This window comes from Quercus lobata, chromosome 8 (genome assembly GCF_001633185.2).
Source record: "Quercus lobata isolate SW786 chromosome 8, ValleyOak3.0 Primary Assembly, whole genome shotgun sequence".
In the NCBI taxonomy this organism is placed as follows: domain Eukaryota; kingdom Viridiplantae; phylum Streptophyta; class Magnoliopsida; order Fagales; family Fagaceae; genus Quercus; species Quercus lobata.
In genome coordinates, this window is record NC_044911.1 from 40,744,319 (window position 1) to 40,758,409 (window position 14,091).

The 14,091-nt window shown below is 35.1% G+C and overlaps 1 protein-coding gene across 1 annotated transcript in view; it reads right to left on the reverse strand.

Annotated features, from left to right (window-relative positions):
• Positions 1-6,350: 6,350 nt before the first annotated feature.
• Positions 6,351-14,091, reverse strand: part of LOC115958239 (MLO-like protein 12) — a 19,439-nt gene continuing 11,698 nt past the window's right edge. Inside the window, exons 5-14 of the mRNA XM_031076638.1 lie at positions 11,249-11,309; positions 10,533-10,621; positions 9,891-9,965; positions 9,548-9,636; positions 9,339-9,388; positions 9,167-9,207; positions 8,870-9,043; positions 8,160-8,195; positions 7,966-8,094; positions 6,351-7,016 (exon numbers count right to left, since the gene is read on the reverse strand). Of these exons, the coding sequence (XP_030932498.1) occupies positions 6,522-7,016; positions 7,966-8,094; positions 8,160-8,195; positions 8,870-9,043; positions 9,167-9,207; positions 9,339-9,388; positions 9,548-9,636; positions 9,891-9,965; positions 10,533-10,621; positions 11,249-11,309 (1,239 nt within the window). The 3' untranslated portion in view covers positions 6,351-6,521. The remainder of the gene's footprint in view (positions 7,017-7,965; positions 8,095-8,159; positions 8,196-8,869; positions 9,044-9,166; positions 9,208-9,338; positions 9,389-9,547; positions 9,637-9,890; positions 9,966-10,532; positions 10,622-11,248; positions 11,310-14,091) is intronic.

A 14,091-nucleotide genomic window follows, 5' to 3' on the forward strand; every position in this document is an offset into this window, starting at 1 on the left:
TACAGGACAAGCTAGGCTCATAAATGCACTATGCTATTAGTACGAAGGTACTAGGCCAAACTCACATGTGATACACACAAAACAAGTAATCAAACCTTTTGGAGATTTTTCAATTTTTATGGGTTTTTGAATTTTTGAACACACTCAAAAACAGAACAAGAAATGTAAGATCAACAACAACAAGGAATCAACCAAGACAAAAAAAATGCTAAAAACTAAGCATGTGAGACCTACACCAATGATGAGCAACTATGAACAAAATAGGTTCACATAAAAGATAGAGTTCAAGAAATGATACCGACACCAATGGTCTTACGCAAAGACTCAAACCTTGGACCATCAAGAGGTTTAGTAAAGATGTTTGCCTTCTGGTTGTCAATGTTGATGAACTCCAAATACACAGTCTTTTCCTCCACCAAACCTCGAATGAAGTGATACTGGATCTCAATATACTTTGATTTTAAGTGTTGAACTGGGTTTTGGGACAAATTTGTGGCACTCGTATTGTCACAGAACACACACATAATGTCTTGAGTGATTCCATAATCATGTATAAGCTTCTTCATCCATAATAATTGTGCACAACAACTCACCGCTACAATGTACTCAGCTTCAGCTGTTGATAGAGAAACTTAATTTTGCTTTTTGCTCATCCAAGACACTAGGTTATTTCCAAGGTAGAAGCAATCACTAGAAGTGCTTTTCCTGTCATCAATGCACCTGGCCCAGTCAGCATCAGAATATCCAGCTAGGCACTCATTCGAGTCTCTTGAATACCAGATTCCATAATCAGATGTGCCATTTATGTAGCAGATAATTTGTTTGACTGCTGTCTAGTGTGACTCTTTGGGTGCTACCTAAAATCGAGCACATACTCCTACACTAAACGCAATGTTTGGTCTGCTAGCAGTGAGGTAGAGAAGACTACCGATCATGCTTCGATAAAGTGTTGGATCCACTTCCATACCTACTGCATCACAACTCAGTTTTGCTGAGGAACTCATGGGAGTGGAAGTGTGTTTCTTAGAGTCTAGGCCGAATATTTTTACAAGATTTTTGGCATATTTCTCTTGAGAGATAAATATCCCATCTTCCCGTTGTTTCACTTGAAGCCCTAGGAAGTAGTTTAACTCGCCCACCATACTTATCTCAAACTCCCTTTTCATTTCTTCTGAGAATTCATGAGCTAGGTGATCAATTGTGGATTTGAAGACAATATCATCCACATATACTTGAGCAACAAGGAGAGATTTCTCATCTCTTTTGACAAACAAAGTTCGATCGGCTTGACCTCTCTTGAAACCAAGATCCAAGAGGTATGTGGTGAGGTGATCATACCAAGCTCTTGGTGCTTGTTTCAGCCCATATAATGCCTTCTTCAGCCTTAACACATGATCTGGAAAGTCAGGATCTTGAAACCCCTTTAGTTGCTCAACAAACACTTCTTCGTTTAAAAACCTATTCAAGAAAGCACTCTTCACGTCCATTTGATATAACTTGAAGTTCATAATGCATGCCATGGAGAGAAGAATTCTAATTGACTCTAGTCTTGCAACTAGAGCAAAAGATTCATCAAAGTCTATGCCTTTAACTTGAGTATATCCTTAAGCCACCAATCTAGACTTGTTTCGGACAATTTCACCATCTTCATCAATCTTGTTCTTGAAGATCCACTTGGTGTTGATTACATGTGTATCCTTGGGCCTTAGTACGAACTCCCATACATCATGTCTAATAAATTGATGCAACTTTTGGTGCATGGACTCTACCCAATTCTCATCCTTCAAGGCTTCCTCCACTTTCTTTGGTTCAAATTGAGCAAGATAGCAGTTGTATGTGACATGATTCGCACTATGGACTAGTCCTTTTCTCAACCGAATTCCTTCATCCAAATCACCAATGATATTGCTTGAGGGATGATTGAGAGTTACCATTGACGATGGTCTCTTGGAAGTGGAAGGTTCCTCATCACGAGAGATCGGAGGTTGAACTTCAGGAGGGGTGAGTGGACTAAAAGATCCTTGAGTTGATCTAGTCTCCCTTCTTGATATAGGAGGTGTAAACTCCTTTTCTGGTGATTCTTTCTCAGCATCCTCACCTTGAGATATGTTGTCATTACCCTCATTCTTCTTAAGATTCGGTCCTTCACCATCATCATCAATATCCTTTTCAGAGATAGTGTTATCGATGACCACATTTATTGATTCCATCACCGTCTTAGTGCTCTTATTGTACACTTTATATGCTCGGCTATTTGTTGAGTATCCTAGGAAAATCCCTTCATCATTCTTAGCATCAAATTTTCCAGGATTCTCCCTATCATTGAGAATATAACACTTGCTTCCAAATACTCAAAAATATTTCACCTTTGGCTTCCTTTCTCTCCGAATTTCATATGATGTCTTCTTTGTTCCTGCCCGGAAGTAAATCCTATTCCTAATGTGACACGAAGTATTTACTGCTTCAGCCTAAAACTTCTGTAGAATGCTTTTCTTTAGTAACATTACTCTTGCCATTTCTTGAATCACCCTGTTCTTTCTTTCAACCACCCTATTCTGTTGTGGAGTTTTTGGAGCTGAAAATTCATTCTTGATACCGTGTTCATTGCAAAATGCTTCAAACTTTGCATTTTCAAATTCCTTCCCATGATCACTTCTGATTTTAACTATGGGAACTCCCTTCTCATTCTGCAGCCTCTTGCATAGCCTTTCCATCTTGTCACATGCTTCCAACTTCTCTCTAAGAAATTCCACCCAAGAATATCTTGAGAAATCGTCAACAACCACCATAATATAGCGCTTTCCACCCATGCTTTCTGTTCTTGCTGGACCCATTAGATCCACATGTAGCAACTCCAAAGGGCGAGAAGTAGCAACCACATTTACTTTCAGATGGCTTGACTTTGTTTGTTTTCCCAATTGACATGGACCACAAACGTTCTTCTCAATTTTTCCAAACTTTGGTAAACCAATCACAGCTTCAAGCTTTGAGACTTTTGCCACTTGTTTGTAATTAGCATGTCTAAGTCTTTGATGCCACAACTCCAAAAGGTTCACTCAAGCACTTCGACATGCTATGCTTGGTTTAGGAATGACCCCATAACAATTATTGGTGGTTCTCAGTCCCTTCAAAACCTAAACACCTTCTTCATTTAGAATTAGACATCCTTTTTTTGAAAATTGGACTAAGAAGTCTTCATCACAAATCTGAGTGATACTCAGCAAGTTCACTTTCAATCCCTTAATGTACAACACATCTATTAACAAAGGCAATCCTGGAATATCCATGGTTCGCTTTCCAAGAACTTATGAGTGACTACCATCTCTAAATGTCACAAAGCCATCTTCCTTCTCTTTAAGAGTTTTGAACAAAGGCTTATCTCCAGTCATATGTCTTGAACAACTGTTGTCAAAATACCACAAATATGAATTAAATACTTTTAATGCGGTATGAACAAAAAGACAAGCATGAGATAGGCATTCTTGACCATCAAAGCAGGACTCATCTTTCTTTACTTCATTCATAGATGAGTGAATCTTTCTTTTTAGACAATCTAGTTTGTCACACAAATGTCTATTCCTTTTCTTATATTTGTCAATTAAGGAATTTGACTCACACAAGCTATTATGAATATCATGATTCCTATGAACTAGTGATTTCAGCATGTGTATAAAGATTCTAGCATGTTTCTTTGATTTGAATAACTCTAAGAATTCATTATTAGAACAATCTCCAAAAATGCACATAGAGTCATTTTCACAAACACCTTTACTATGCTTCATGTTGGTCTTTACCATATCACTTTCCATGGCAAACCAAGAGGGTTTAGGATCACACTCAGGTATTTAAACCACAGCGAGTGTACCTGCTCTGATACCAATTGAAAGCTAAAAAATGTGTTAAAAACACAAGATTGTTTAGACCCCCAAATAAAAGTTACGACTTGATAGATCTTACACTAACTTAATTCTAAGTGCGGAATAGTGTAAATGCAAGCGGATAAACAAACAAGCTACTTTAACACATATTCATATAATAACAGCAGTAAAATGAAATGCAAAAGAGTAGGGAAGAAGAAAACAAACACAGATAACATGTCGATGCGTTATCGAAGAGGAAACAGAAGAACTCGACGAAAAACCTCTCCGCCGCCCTCCAAGCGGTAATCGATTCACTAGACAATCAGTTGAGATACATGAGTTAGCAAGAAACCCTCCAAGCCTAATCTACCCGTTGTACCTAAGCTCTCCAAGCTCCTACTCCAACAAGACTTCTCGGAAATTCATAAGCTTATGTGTAGAGATATATGGGTATGATAATCTCTAACTCTCAAGGTGTTTGGCTAGAGTTTTCTCTCAGAAGCACACCTCAACATATGTGGGTAATGTGGGTATATATAGTGTGGGTACAGAAAGTGTGTATTAGATAGTATAGTTTGGCAGAACAGAATATTTCGTGGGTGTCTCGCTGGAAGGCCTTACCCACGAGATACTTGCGAAACATAGCTGTCTCCATCTGTACTGACTCTTCGCATTCCAGTCATGTACAAGGCACATGCTTCACTTTGCGGGATGCTTAGTCGCAAGCTACTCACGAGAAATCTTCTGGCTTCAATTGCTTGAGTCTTCACACTCTCTCTCTCTCTATTACACAACCCTTACAGACAAATCTCACAATAAATACAGGGTACAAAAGATTGAATAAAATTACAATCAAATTTGACACAGAATAAATGCCAACAGAATATATATTTGTAAATCACAACTTTACAGGTTAATTACTAATAGAAGATAATAAGGTAATGTTAATGATAGTCCCTAATAAAAACTTACAAATTCAATTATTGTGAAAATTTGGAAAAACTTAAATATAGTTATTTAGGTGAAGTTCCCTAATTAAATTTACCCATGTAGATGCTTTGATCGATGAACTATATGTTTAAATTTAATTGTCGTTAAAAAGATAACGTTGATTTCATGTATCGGTCAATACAATAACTTAAGTATAGTTTTTTAGGTGTTGTACGTGAAGTCCCCAATTAAATTCACCTATGTGCCTTTATTTTTTAATCAATGAGTCATATGGTTGAATTTAATCGTCATTAAAAAATAATATTGATTTAATTATATTGGTCAATACAATCATATGAGTAAATTTTTTTTTTTTTTTTTTTTTAATTCACATAGGTGACTTAGTTAGAATATCAAAGGTTTTATATTTGACAAATTATGCAATATTTTGAGATTGAATAGTGACATTCTTTTGATCTTTTATTTAAGATAAATAGTAGACCCCCCATAAAAATAAATATATATATAAAAAAAAATAAAAAATAAAAAAAGAAGAAAGAAAAAGACAAATAGTAGATCCTATTATTCTGAATTTTGTTAGTGAGATTCACTATTATTTTACTCACTTATAGCGTTACTCAAATTTATCGTCCCCTTTCTAATTTTTAATTAAAAAAAAAAAAATTAAGGCTCCCATAAACTTGGGAGAGTATTCTTACCTCGGAGTTGGGACTGCTTTTAATAAAGAAAAGAAAAAGGCCAAATACAAAAGAAAGAAAGCACAATGCTGTGTTTTGAGTAATAAAATGAAAACGGTAATGAGCCAAACTATGTCGTTTTTTTTATGTTAAAACATCCAATTTCCAACGGTAACCAGCCACTCCAATCCACAGTCAGGTTGATAAGCCCTACTTCCGAAAGTTGGGTGTGTGCGCACATTGAAGAGAGAGAATATGGCATTTTCATGAAGCCCTTTGAGAAATGCTATCTTTTTTGGGTATTGCATTGCATTGCTTTTCCATTGTTAATGTTATTCTGTGTCTTGTTTTTATATTTTAAGATCCTAGCTCCTAATTGGTGTATCTGTGGATTTTTCTTGGGTGGGTTTTCTAGGAAATTGCAAATTCTGATTCAATTTATGGTTTAACTTAGAATGAGATTATTTTGGTTGTTCCTACTTCCAACAATTGGTCCAAAGCTGAATTTGGTTCTAAAATTTGAAATGGGTATATTCTTAATAACCCAAACCCAATGTTGGCATTTGGGAAAACGATTTGGAGTTCTGGCTTTGGATTTAGTCTATTTAAATGAGATATTAAGGTTACTTAAGGTTAAAACTGTTATCTAGAGTGTTTTTGTAATTTGATTAATGAAACTGTAATGCAGCAAAATTGGCTCTCTTGTATGTATGTATTGTATGTATTAAAATGTTACATGACATGACATTGATAGTTGATACCTCATTTATTTGAGTTAATTATGTATCTTGAAAAGTCAGACCAGAGTGATTAGTTTTTTTCTATTTACAAAAAAATTGTTGTTGTTGATGTTGTTTTTGTTGCTGTGTTGTGCTTGTGGTATGTTCCTTGAATAGATTGCATCTGCACTATACGAATTAAGAGTGTGGAGCTTCTAAGTCACTAAATTGATGAGATGCTGTAAAATGGGAGTTAAGAGAAAGCATATTTACGAGGAAAGTAAAATTATATACATTAACGGGAGCAGAAATCATTATATATCATTATCAATGTGCTGGTGATTGAAAACAGATAATATGTCATCTTCTTCGGTGATTGAAGTGATTTCTCCTGTGCCCCTACTACTTTCTGGTTCTTTCCAGCTGCTCCCAAAGGAGATCTCACCATTGTAGGTTCCTCTGGTTATGATCACTGGATTTGCTTCCTCTTTGGTGATTTCTGTAGTTGAAAGGATTGTTATAGCTGGGTTAAGAGTATTGGAGGAATGCACTTCCTGTTCTGTGATTTCTGGGGCTGAGGAAGAAGGGCTCATGACTTCTAATGGAGGACGGTGTTCATAGTCTGGGAGATTTTTCCTTTGTATTCCTGTTATTGAAGTGTCAGCAATGTCAGGAGGCAATGAATTTAATGAGTGTATACTTGAAGTGGATCGATTTTTGGAAAGGCTGCGTCTGGCATTCTTCTGCCAATTTTTGAGACCTCTAACTACGCGCTCGGTAAACACTGCGGTCTTCATGCTAGAGCCCATCTGTGACAGTCATTGACCACATTAAAAAAAAAAAAAAAATCAATTGAAGTTACAAGTTACAACCCAACTTAATTTTTATGCGTCTGTTAAGATGTGAAATATGTGTGTGAGTGTAAATTCTATTGTTTCATTCCTTTGTATTCACACAAAGACTTTTGACACCAGATGACATGATGAGTGTAATGTAGCCTGTGGAGCTGCCCATGCTTAAAGAATTTCAACTGTGGCCTTAAATACAACTTTAGCTTTCTTTACCTTTAGGAACTTTTTGGACACAATTTTGGACTGTTTTAGTTGATTACTGGAGCAATAACTTTCTGATGAAGGAGCAGCCAAACTTGGTCTGTTCAAAGTTATTATTTCATGGTACCAGAATATTTAAAGTTATTTCTATAAATCTTCTACACATCAAGGGTGTAAACCCCTTGTTTTTAACTCTATGGAAGAAGCGTCAATCTTAGGCTCCTAATCTTACTAGTTTGGTTCTAACATTCCTTTGCTGGTACATTGTTTATACAATTGTTGTAATCATGGAATTTCTTACAATGTTACCCTGATTCTAGATTTTTTTAAACCTCATTCGGTAGAAATACTAGTTTGCATTTAGTTGATACATTAAAATTAGAATTCTCATACTAATTTTTGGTAATAGAGTATCTGTTTTTGTAGCCTGCTTATCTCTCTCTCTCTCTCTCTCTCTCTCTCTCTCTCTCTCTCTCTATATATATATATATATATATATATATATATTATTTCATTTTTTGGACTTCAGAAATTGGTTCCATTATCTTCTATATATTCAATTTAAAACTCTCTCTATCTCATTAATAAATATTTAGTAACTTGCTTGTGAATACAAATGTTTTACATTATAAATTTATAATACAGCAGCCCATCATTTATTGGATTCCTGTATTCCTTTTAGCGTAGGGAAGGGATATGTTTGTACCTGGGTGACAAGTGCATAAAGAGGCAGGGTGACATAACCACAAATGAGCTGCACAGCTATGCCCATGGTAATTCTTATGGTGAAGTCCTCCGTTTTTTTATTGAAGCAAGACCTTAGGCCATACTCGTACTGTTATTGACAATGAGTCAGCTTAGGATGTAAAAATCTTGAGTTTACAAACTTAAGATACCTACCCATGTCCAGATGAAAAATGCCAACTGAAAAGAGTTCTGCAAAAAATACATCAGCTTATAGGATTTTATCATGTATGTAGAAATCCATTTAGGATAAACTTCCTTTTGTCTGTGTTCAAGAAGCATATGCTAATTTATGAGCACTCACTCAAATTCAAGTGGACTTTCCAAAAATGTTCAATTTCTTTTCATATATAATTGCAAAATTTTACATGAATTTGTGCTGATATAGGAATGGTTAATCTTCATTGATTTTCATAATATCTGTCTTTTTTCATTGAAGGGGAAGTTAATATCCATTCTACAATTAAGGGTAAGTCACATTACTTTCCATGTGCAAGAAGACTACTCTCTATATTGATCTGGAAAAGAAATGGCAAATTTTTTTATGAATTTTGGTTCCTCCATTACATTTTGATGTTTGGATTTAAACAAAAGATAGGATGTAAGAAAATGTAGATAGAGTATCTAGTTGTGTGGTTTCACTACATGAATATTCATATTAATGTTGAATATAGTATGCCTCTGTACTTCAAAAGGGACTACCTGTTATGGAAGGATCCTGGTTGTTAGATTACATGGGGACTCGCATAAGGAGATGCATGGATGGTCTAGATCTCTAAGTTGTAGGATTGTAGAGGAAAAAATTAAAATTGATATGCTTTTGTTTCAATTAGATGTGTATAACCAATGTTTATGATATTCTATACCTGGATCAGGTTGAGCTGGAGGAGATGGAGAAGCCAATTGGGTTGACCAAACCAGAAATAATCATCACTAGGCTTCACAAGAAAAGTTCCTTGAGTCACAGGGTTCTCCTTGCAACTCTCCATACTCATTTTGGTTAATGTGACTTCCAGCTTTGTCCCCACAACCAGAACAATCTTCATATAAAAATGATCGCAGACAAAAGCAACATCAGGGAAAAAATCAATAAAAAATAATAACGTGATTTCATCAATCATGATATTAACAATGTGTTACATAATATTGTTGATTGATCTTACCACTAGGGGAATAAAGGGTAGCCAACAGTAATTATAAAATTCTGCAAAAATGGCAGGTAGAACAGTGTTAAAAGAATGTGACTTATTTTTGCAAAATACCACTACACCTCTGAAATATGGTCATTCAAAGTTATAAAAATATAAGAAAACTATATTCAATTCATTTGCTTACCATTTGCGCTGAAAAATATGAATAGTATGGAAAAGATCCAGATGTAGAACCTGCAAGAGTAAACCAAAAAATCTTATAGCTTGAATTATTGTCCTATATCTTGTCATCACTATTTTTAGTTTCCTTCTTATATTTTTCTAATTTATACATGTCATGTACATGGATCTAGTCAATCTGGTATGAATTTTATATTTTACAATTGTCTTTACCTGATTCCAACAATCTGCTCAAAATCATCATCAAAAGCCCTGGTAAGAAGTTTGTGGAAGTTGAAATTGCTGCCTGCAGCCACATTGGCCTGCATAACCAACCAAGGAAATTCAGTTCTAAGCTTTGAAGGAATATTGACATCTCACTTGGGTTTTTGAACTCATGAGGCATGCTTTATTCTGGCCTGAACACATTGTAAACTTATTCAGTGTTTTGTTTGACATGTTTATTACTGCTTTATAAGTCAATGCCTGAGGCTTTTTACATTTTTTATAGTTAAGATTGTATCCATAGCTTTACATGCTTTCTTCTCAGCCAAATTGTCTTGATGATCTGACTTACCCTAATGAACCCATTGCGAAGGGTTAAGTAATCAGTTTTTGAGACTGAACCACTGAATTGTCGAGCGAAGCAAGCCTAGAAAATAGAAAATGTCATTAGTGTCTTTGGAACCGTAGTCAAGGAAATGTGGCTTTCAATTGCTTGATGAAACCATTGTATTTGGAGAGATATATATATATATATATATAATTTTTTATAATTGGCTTCAATTAAACTATTGAAGAGGAGCAGCCTGATTTTTAGCAAACACTAATTAGGTACATTTTCAGAGTCACAAGAGAAATCCTTTTAATATTCTATTCTCAGGCACTTTTCTTTGTCTCTTTTTCCTTCTTCTTTCCACCCCACCCTCCCCCCCGCCCCGTGTTTTTTGAGGTCGAATCTTTTGCAATGTACACTAATGAATCAGACTGCATTTTTGCACAAAATAGTTTGCTTATGCATTTGAAACCTTTGAATACCTCAAAATAGTGTCACCCGCTCGAAAGAAGAAGGGGATGAAAGAAGATGTAAGAATAAACGTATTGAAACTATGTGCTGAAATCATTAGATATCATTCACCTTTGAGAATTTATTCATGTCATTTGGCACTTATATTGAGCTAATTGCTGCAGGTTAGGTGCTGATATTCTACTCACTTACCAGCCAAAGTAAGAGGGGGTGATTACTCCAGAACTTCAGATGACGTCTACCAAAAGATGTTTGGCGGGTAAGCCGAAATCTCCTTGCATCTGTACATATGAAATTATCATTAAAATAAATATTTTATGGATACATTTTGGAATTTGATGCTGTGTATATTTGTTTATGATTAGAATTTATACTTCTGTAGGATGTCTTGTATATATAAATTCCTTTATCCATCTAGTTTGATGAAACTGTAGTTTGATGTTGGTCAAAAAATAAATGTGATACTTTCTGTCCAGAATACAGATATAAAACTTATAAAAAAATTATCGAATGCATAATGATAACTGTAAAGATGAATGAGGTTCCAATAATTTTTTGTGCTGATGTATTTGTCACATTATCTGTGCAGTATAGGCTTTGAGATCATTCATTGCATCTTGTGGAATTGTCTTCATGATTCTAGTAAAAAAGGATAGTAGACCTTGATCGGGCAGCCTATGTTCAATATGGAATGAAGATTGCTCCATAATTTTAAAATTCAGTAACAGTTAAGAATGCCTGTAATTTCATTCTTGCCTTCGCTGCAATCACTGCTATGACTTGCATTGCATAGGTACAACAGTTGGAGCAAATGTGACTATAACAATAAAAATTCACTGGAGTAGCTAAGGAGGGCCATCTTAATACATAGAGCAATGAAAATAACATAGAGAAACAGTATAGGTTACCATTAGCAATCTGATGATGAAGTGTCCGAGTCTCTTCCTCCCATGCTTTCCATTTACTCATCTGTTTATCATATATATATATATATATATTTTTTTTTTTTTCAAAAAGTTAAAAGCAACATAAAATACAAAGGCTACCTGAAGAAATTATTTTTATAATCTTCTTAGTAATAAGAATATGAAATAAATTGATGATCATTTTTACTTTTCTTTTTATGTTTTACAAGTGGGCACTACACTTGATTAGTATTTAGTAATAATGATGAGAGACATAAGAATTAATGATTAGGGCTATTGATTAATGTGATGTGTTGAATGTCAACATCAAATGATGAACTTAATAACGATTAAGCTCTGACAAGACTTAAATACGATATAAGATTAAAAATGCTACAGAGCAGGTTGGAATGGGAATGTGCCAGGTTTGGGAGAGAAAAAAAGGCCTTTCCAAACCCAGACCCATTAAAAATTTTCCATCTCAAACTCTTCCCCTTTAAATTTGAAAAACCTAAACCTGTCCTGAACCTGTCCATATATCTTACCATGAGTTAGGTTGAATGGCCGGGTTAACTTAAAATTCAACATCTAAAATACTATTTAAGCACTTTTACACTAACTTAAGTGATATTTATAATACAATCTAAACATAATCGAGCTCTATAACTACTCAATCATCATCATAATTCATTATGTTCGAACCGCTAGAAAAATATTGTAAATCCAATATAGCATTTTAATTTTTTTTACATCACATAAAATTAAGTTCTAACTGTCCATTAAATATTAGAAGCCAAAACACCACCTAAGTTGTTTAACCACATATCACTTCCACTTTCCATTCTCCAAAATCTTTCAATACAGTACGATTAAGAAATTATATGACTTAAAAAGCTACTAATCCAAGCCCTTCCCAAATCCTAGTGGACTTAAAAACATTTGAATCCAAACCCATTCCATACCCATTTAAAAATCTCAAACTCTTATCATTAGGTCGGATCAGGTTGCGATGGAAAACCCATTAAATCTGACGCATTGCCATCCCTAAAGCAGAGGGGCTAGCAGAATATTGTTGTCCATGGCCTGGCCATGAAATACCTCAAGCTTAATTTTAGTTCACATCCAGCCAAGCCTGGGTTTGTGCTTATTTTTTCTTCTAAAGGGAAGAAAAAAGAAGGGGTAAAAAAGAAAATAACAAAAATGACAATGGTTTAGGCTTACTGAGGAGTCTAAATCTTCTGTCTCATTCTTTATGCTCCACTCTATATTCCACTAATCAAAATTTGTCACATGTATACTATATTTAATTCATATCTAATTTTAAGCATTTTTTACTTCAACTTCCTAAAATAAATAAAACTTCCAATAACTCAAACCATCTCACTGATCTTCCACCCATCCCACCAGCCACACCACCGGTCCTCCACCACCACCATTAACTTTCGCCGGCGCCACCAGGAGTAGATCACTGACGTCATCAATGGCCAACAGCCACCATCGGCTAGTCACCCACCACCGTGTGTCATCCCTTACCAAAAAGAATTTAATTCATTTTTTTAAAACAAGCACAACACATCTCCCACCAATCACCACCACCCTTCCCCAGCGCCGCTAGCAACAACATCAACACCACACTGCCACCATGATTGGGTACTAGCCATGGATTTGAAGAAGAAAGGGCATTCATGGGTACCCACTAACAAGACATCATAAAACCAATTCCAATCATGGATTTAAACACAAGGAGGCGGTAGTTGATGGCTGTTGATGACGTCGGCGATCTCTTCCCTGTGGCATCAGCAAAGGTTAGTGGGGGTGGCTAGTGGGGGTGTGACCGTGTGTTGGGGTTTTTTTTTTATTTTTTTATTTAGGTAACTGACCAGTGGTGGTGGGTGGCTAGCCGATGGTGGCTATTGGCCATTGATGATATCAGTGACCTATTCTTGGTGGTGGTGGAGGACCGGTGCTGTGGCTGGTGGGATGGGTGGAAGATCGGTGAGATGGTTTGAGTTATTGGAAGTTTTATTTATTTTAGGAAGTTGAAGTAAAAAATGCTTATAATTAGATATGAATTAAATACAAAATACATGTGGCAAATTTTGGTGGAGCATAGAGTGGAGCATAAAGGATGAGACAGAAGATTTGAATTCCTTACTGAGTGGGAATGGAGCTAATTCTGCAGTCAAGTTAGAATAAATGACAAATGTCTTGGTGTAGTAAAATGGTAAGTACTGTATTTATCCAATTAATTGACCTAATAATGAAAATATATATTTGCCCTTTCCAAAGGTGGAAAACTGGAAATGTAATGATCTGCATAATTAAGGTTTATTCAATTAATTGATCAAATAAATATTCAACAGAAAACTGAGTAATAAAAAAAGTACTTTATTTATCTTCCTAAGATAAAGTAGGTTCAATTTATGATCCTCCATGTATTCCACAGTTGTCTTTGTTCATCAGAAGAGATAAATTACAAAAAAAGTATAGATCAGGATACTCCTAAGTCTTTAAAAAAGATAGAGCCACTAGCAATAGCAGAGGAAAGAATATGCTCATATACTCTATCTTTTTTGTTATATTGCTGGGGATTATGATTCTTGAGTTGTTTATATTTTGACTTAATTAAAGCTTTACCAACCAAAATTTATTACTGTTGGGCCCGACAGATAATTTTGTTGAAAGAATTGCTTTTCAATTGATTGTTTTCCATGATGAGAACAATTCATGTCACTATGCAAGGAGATTCTTAACCACACAACCACTCTCCCACAACCAAAAAAAAAGAAAAAGATTCAAGATCAAAAATATATTTTTTGATAAAATATCTATTATCCTAAAAACTT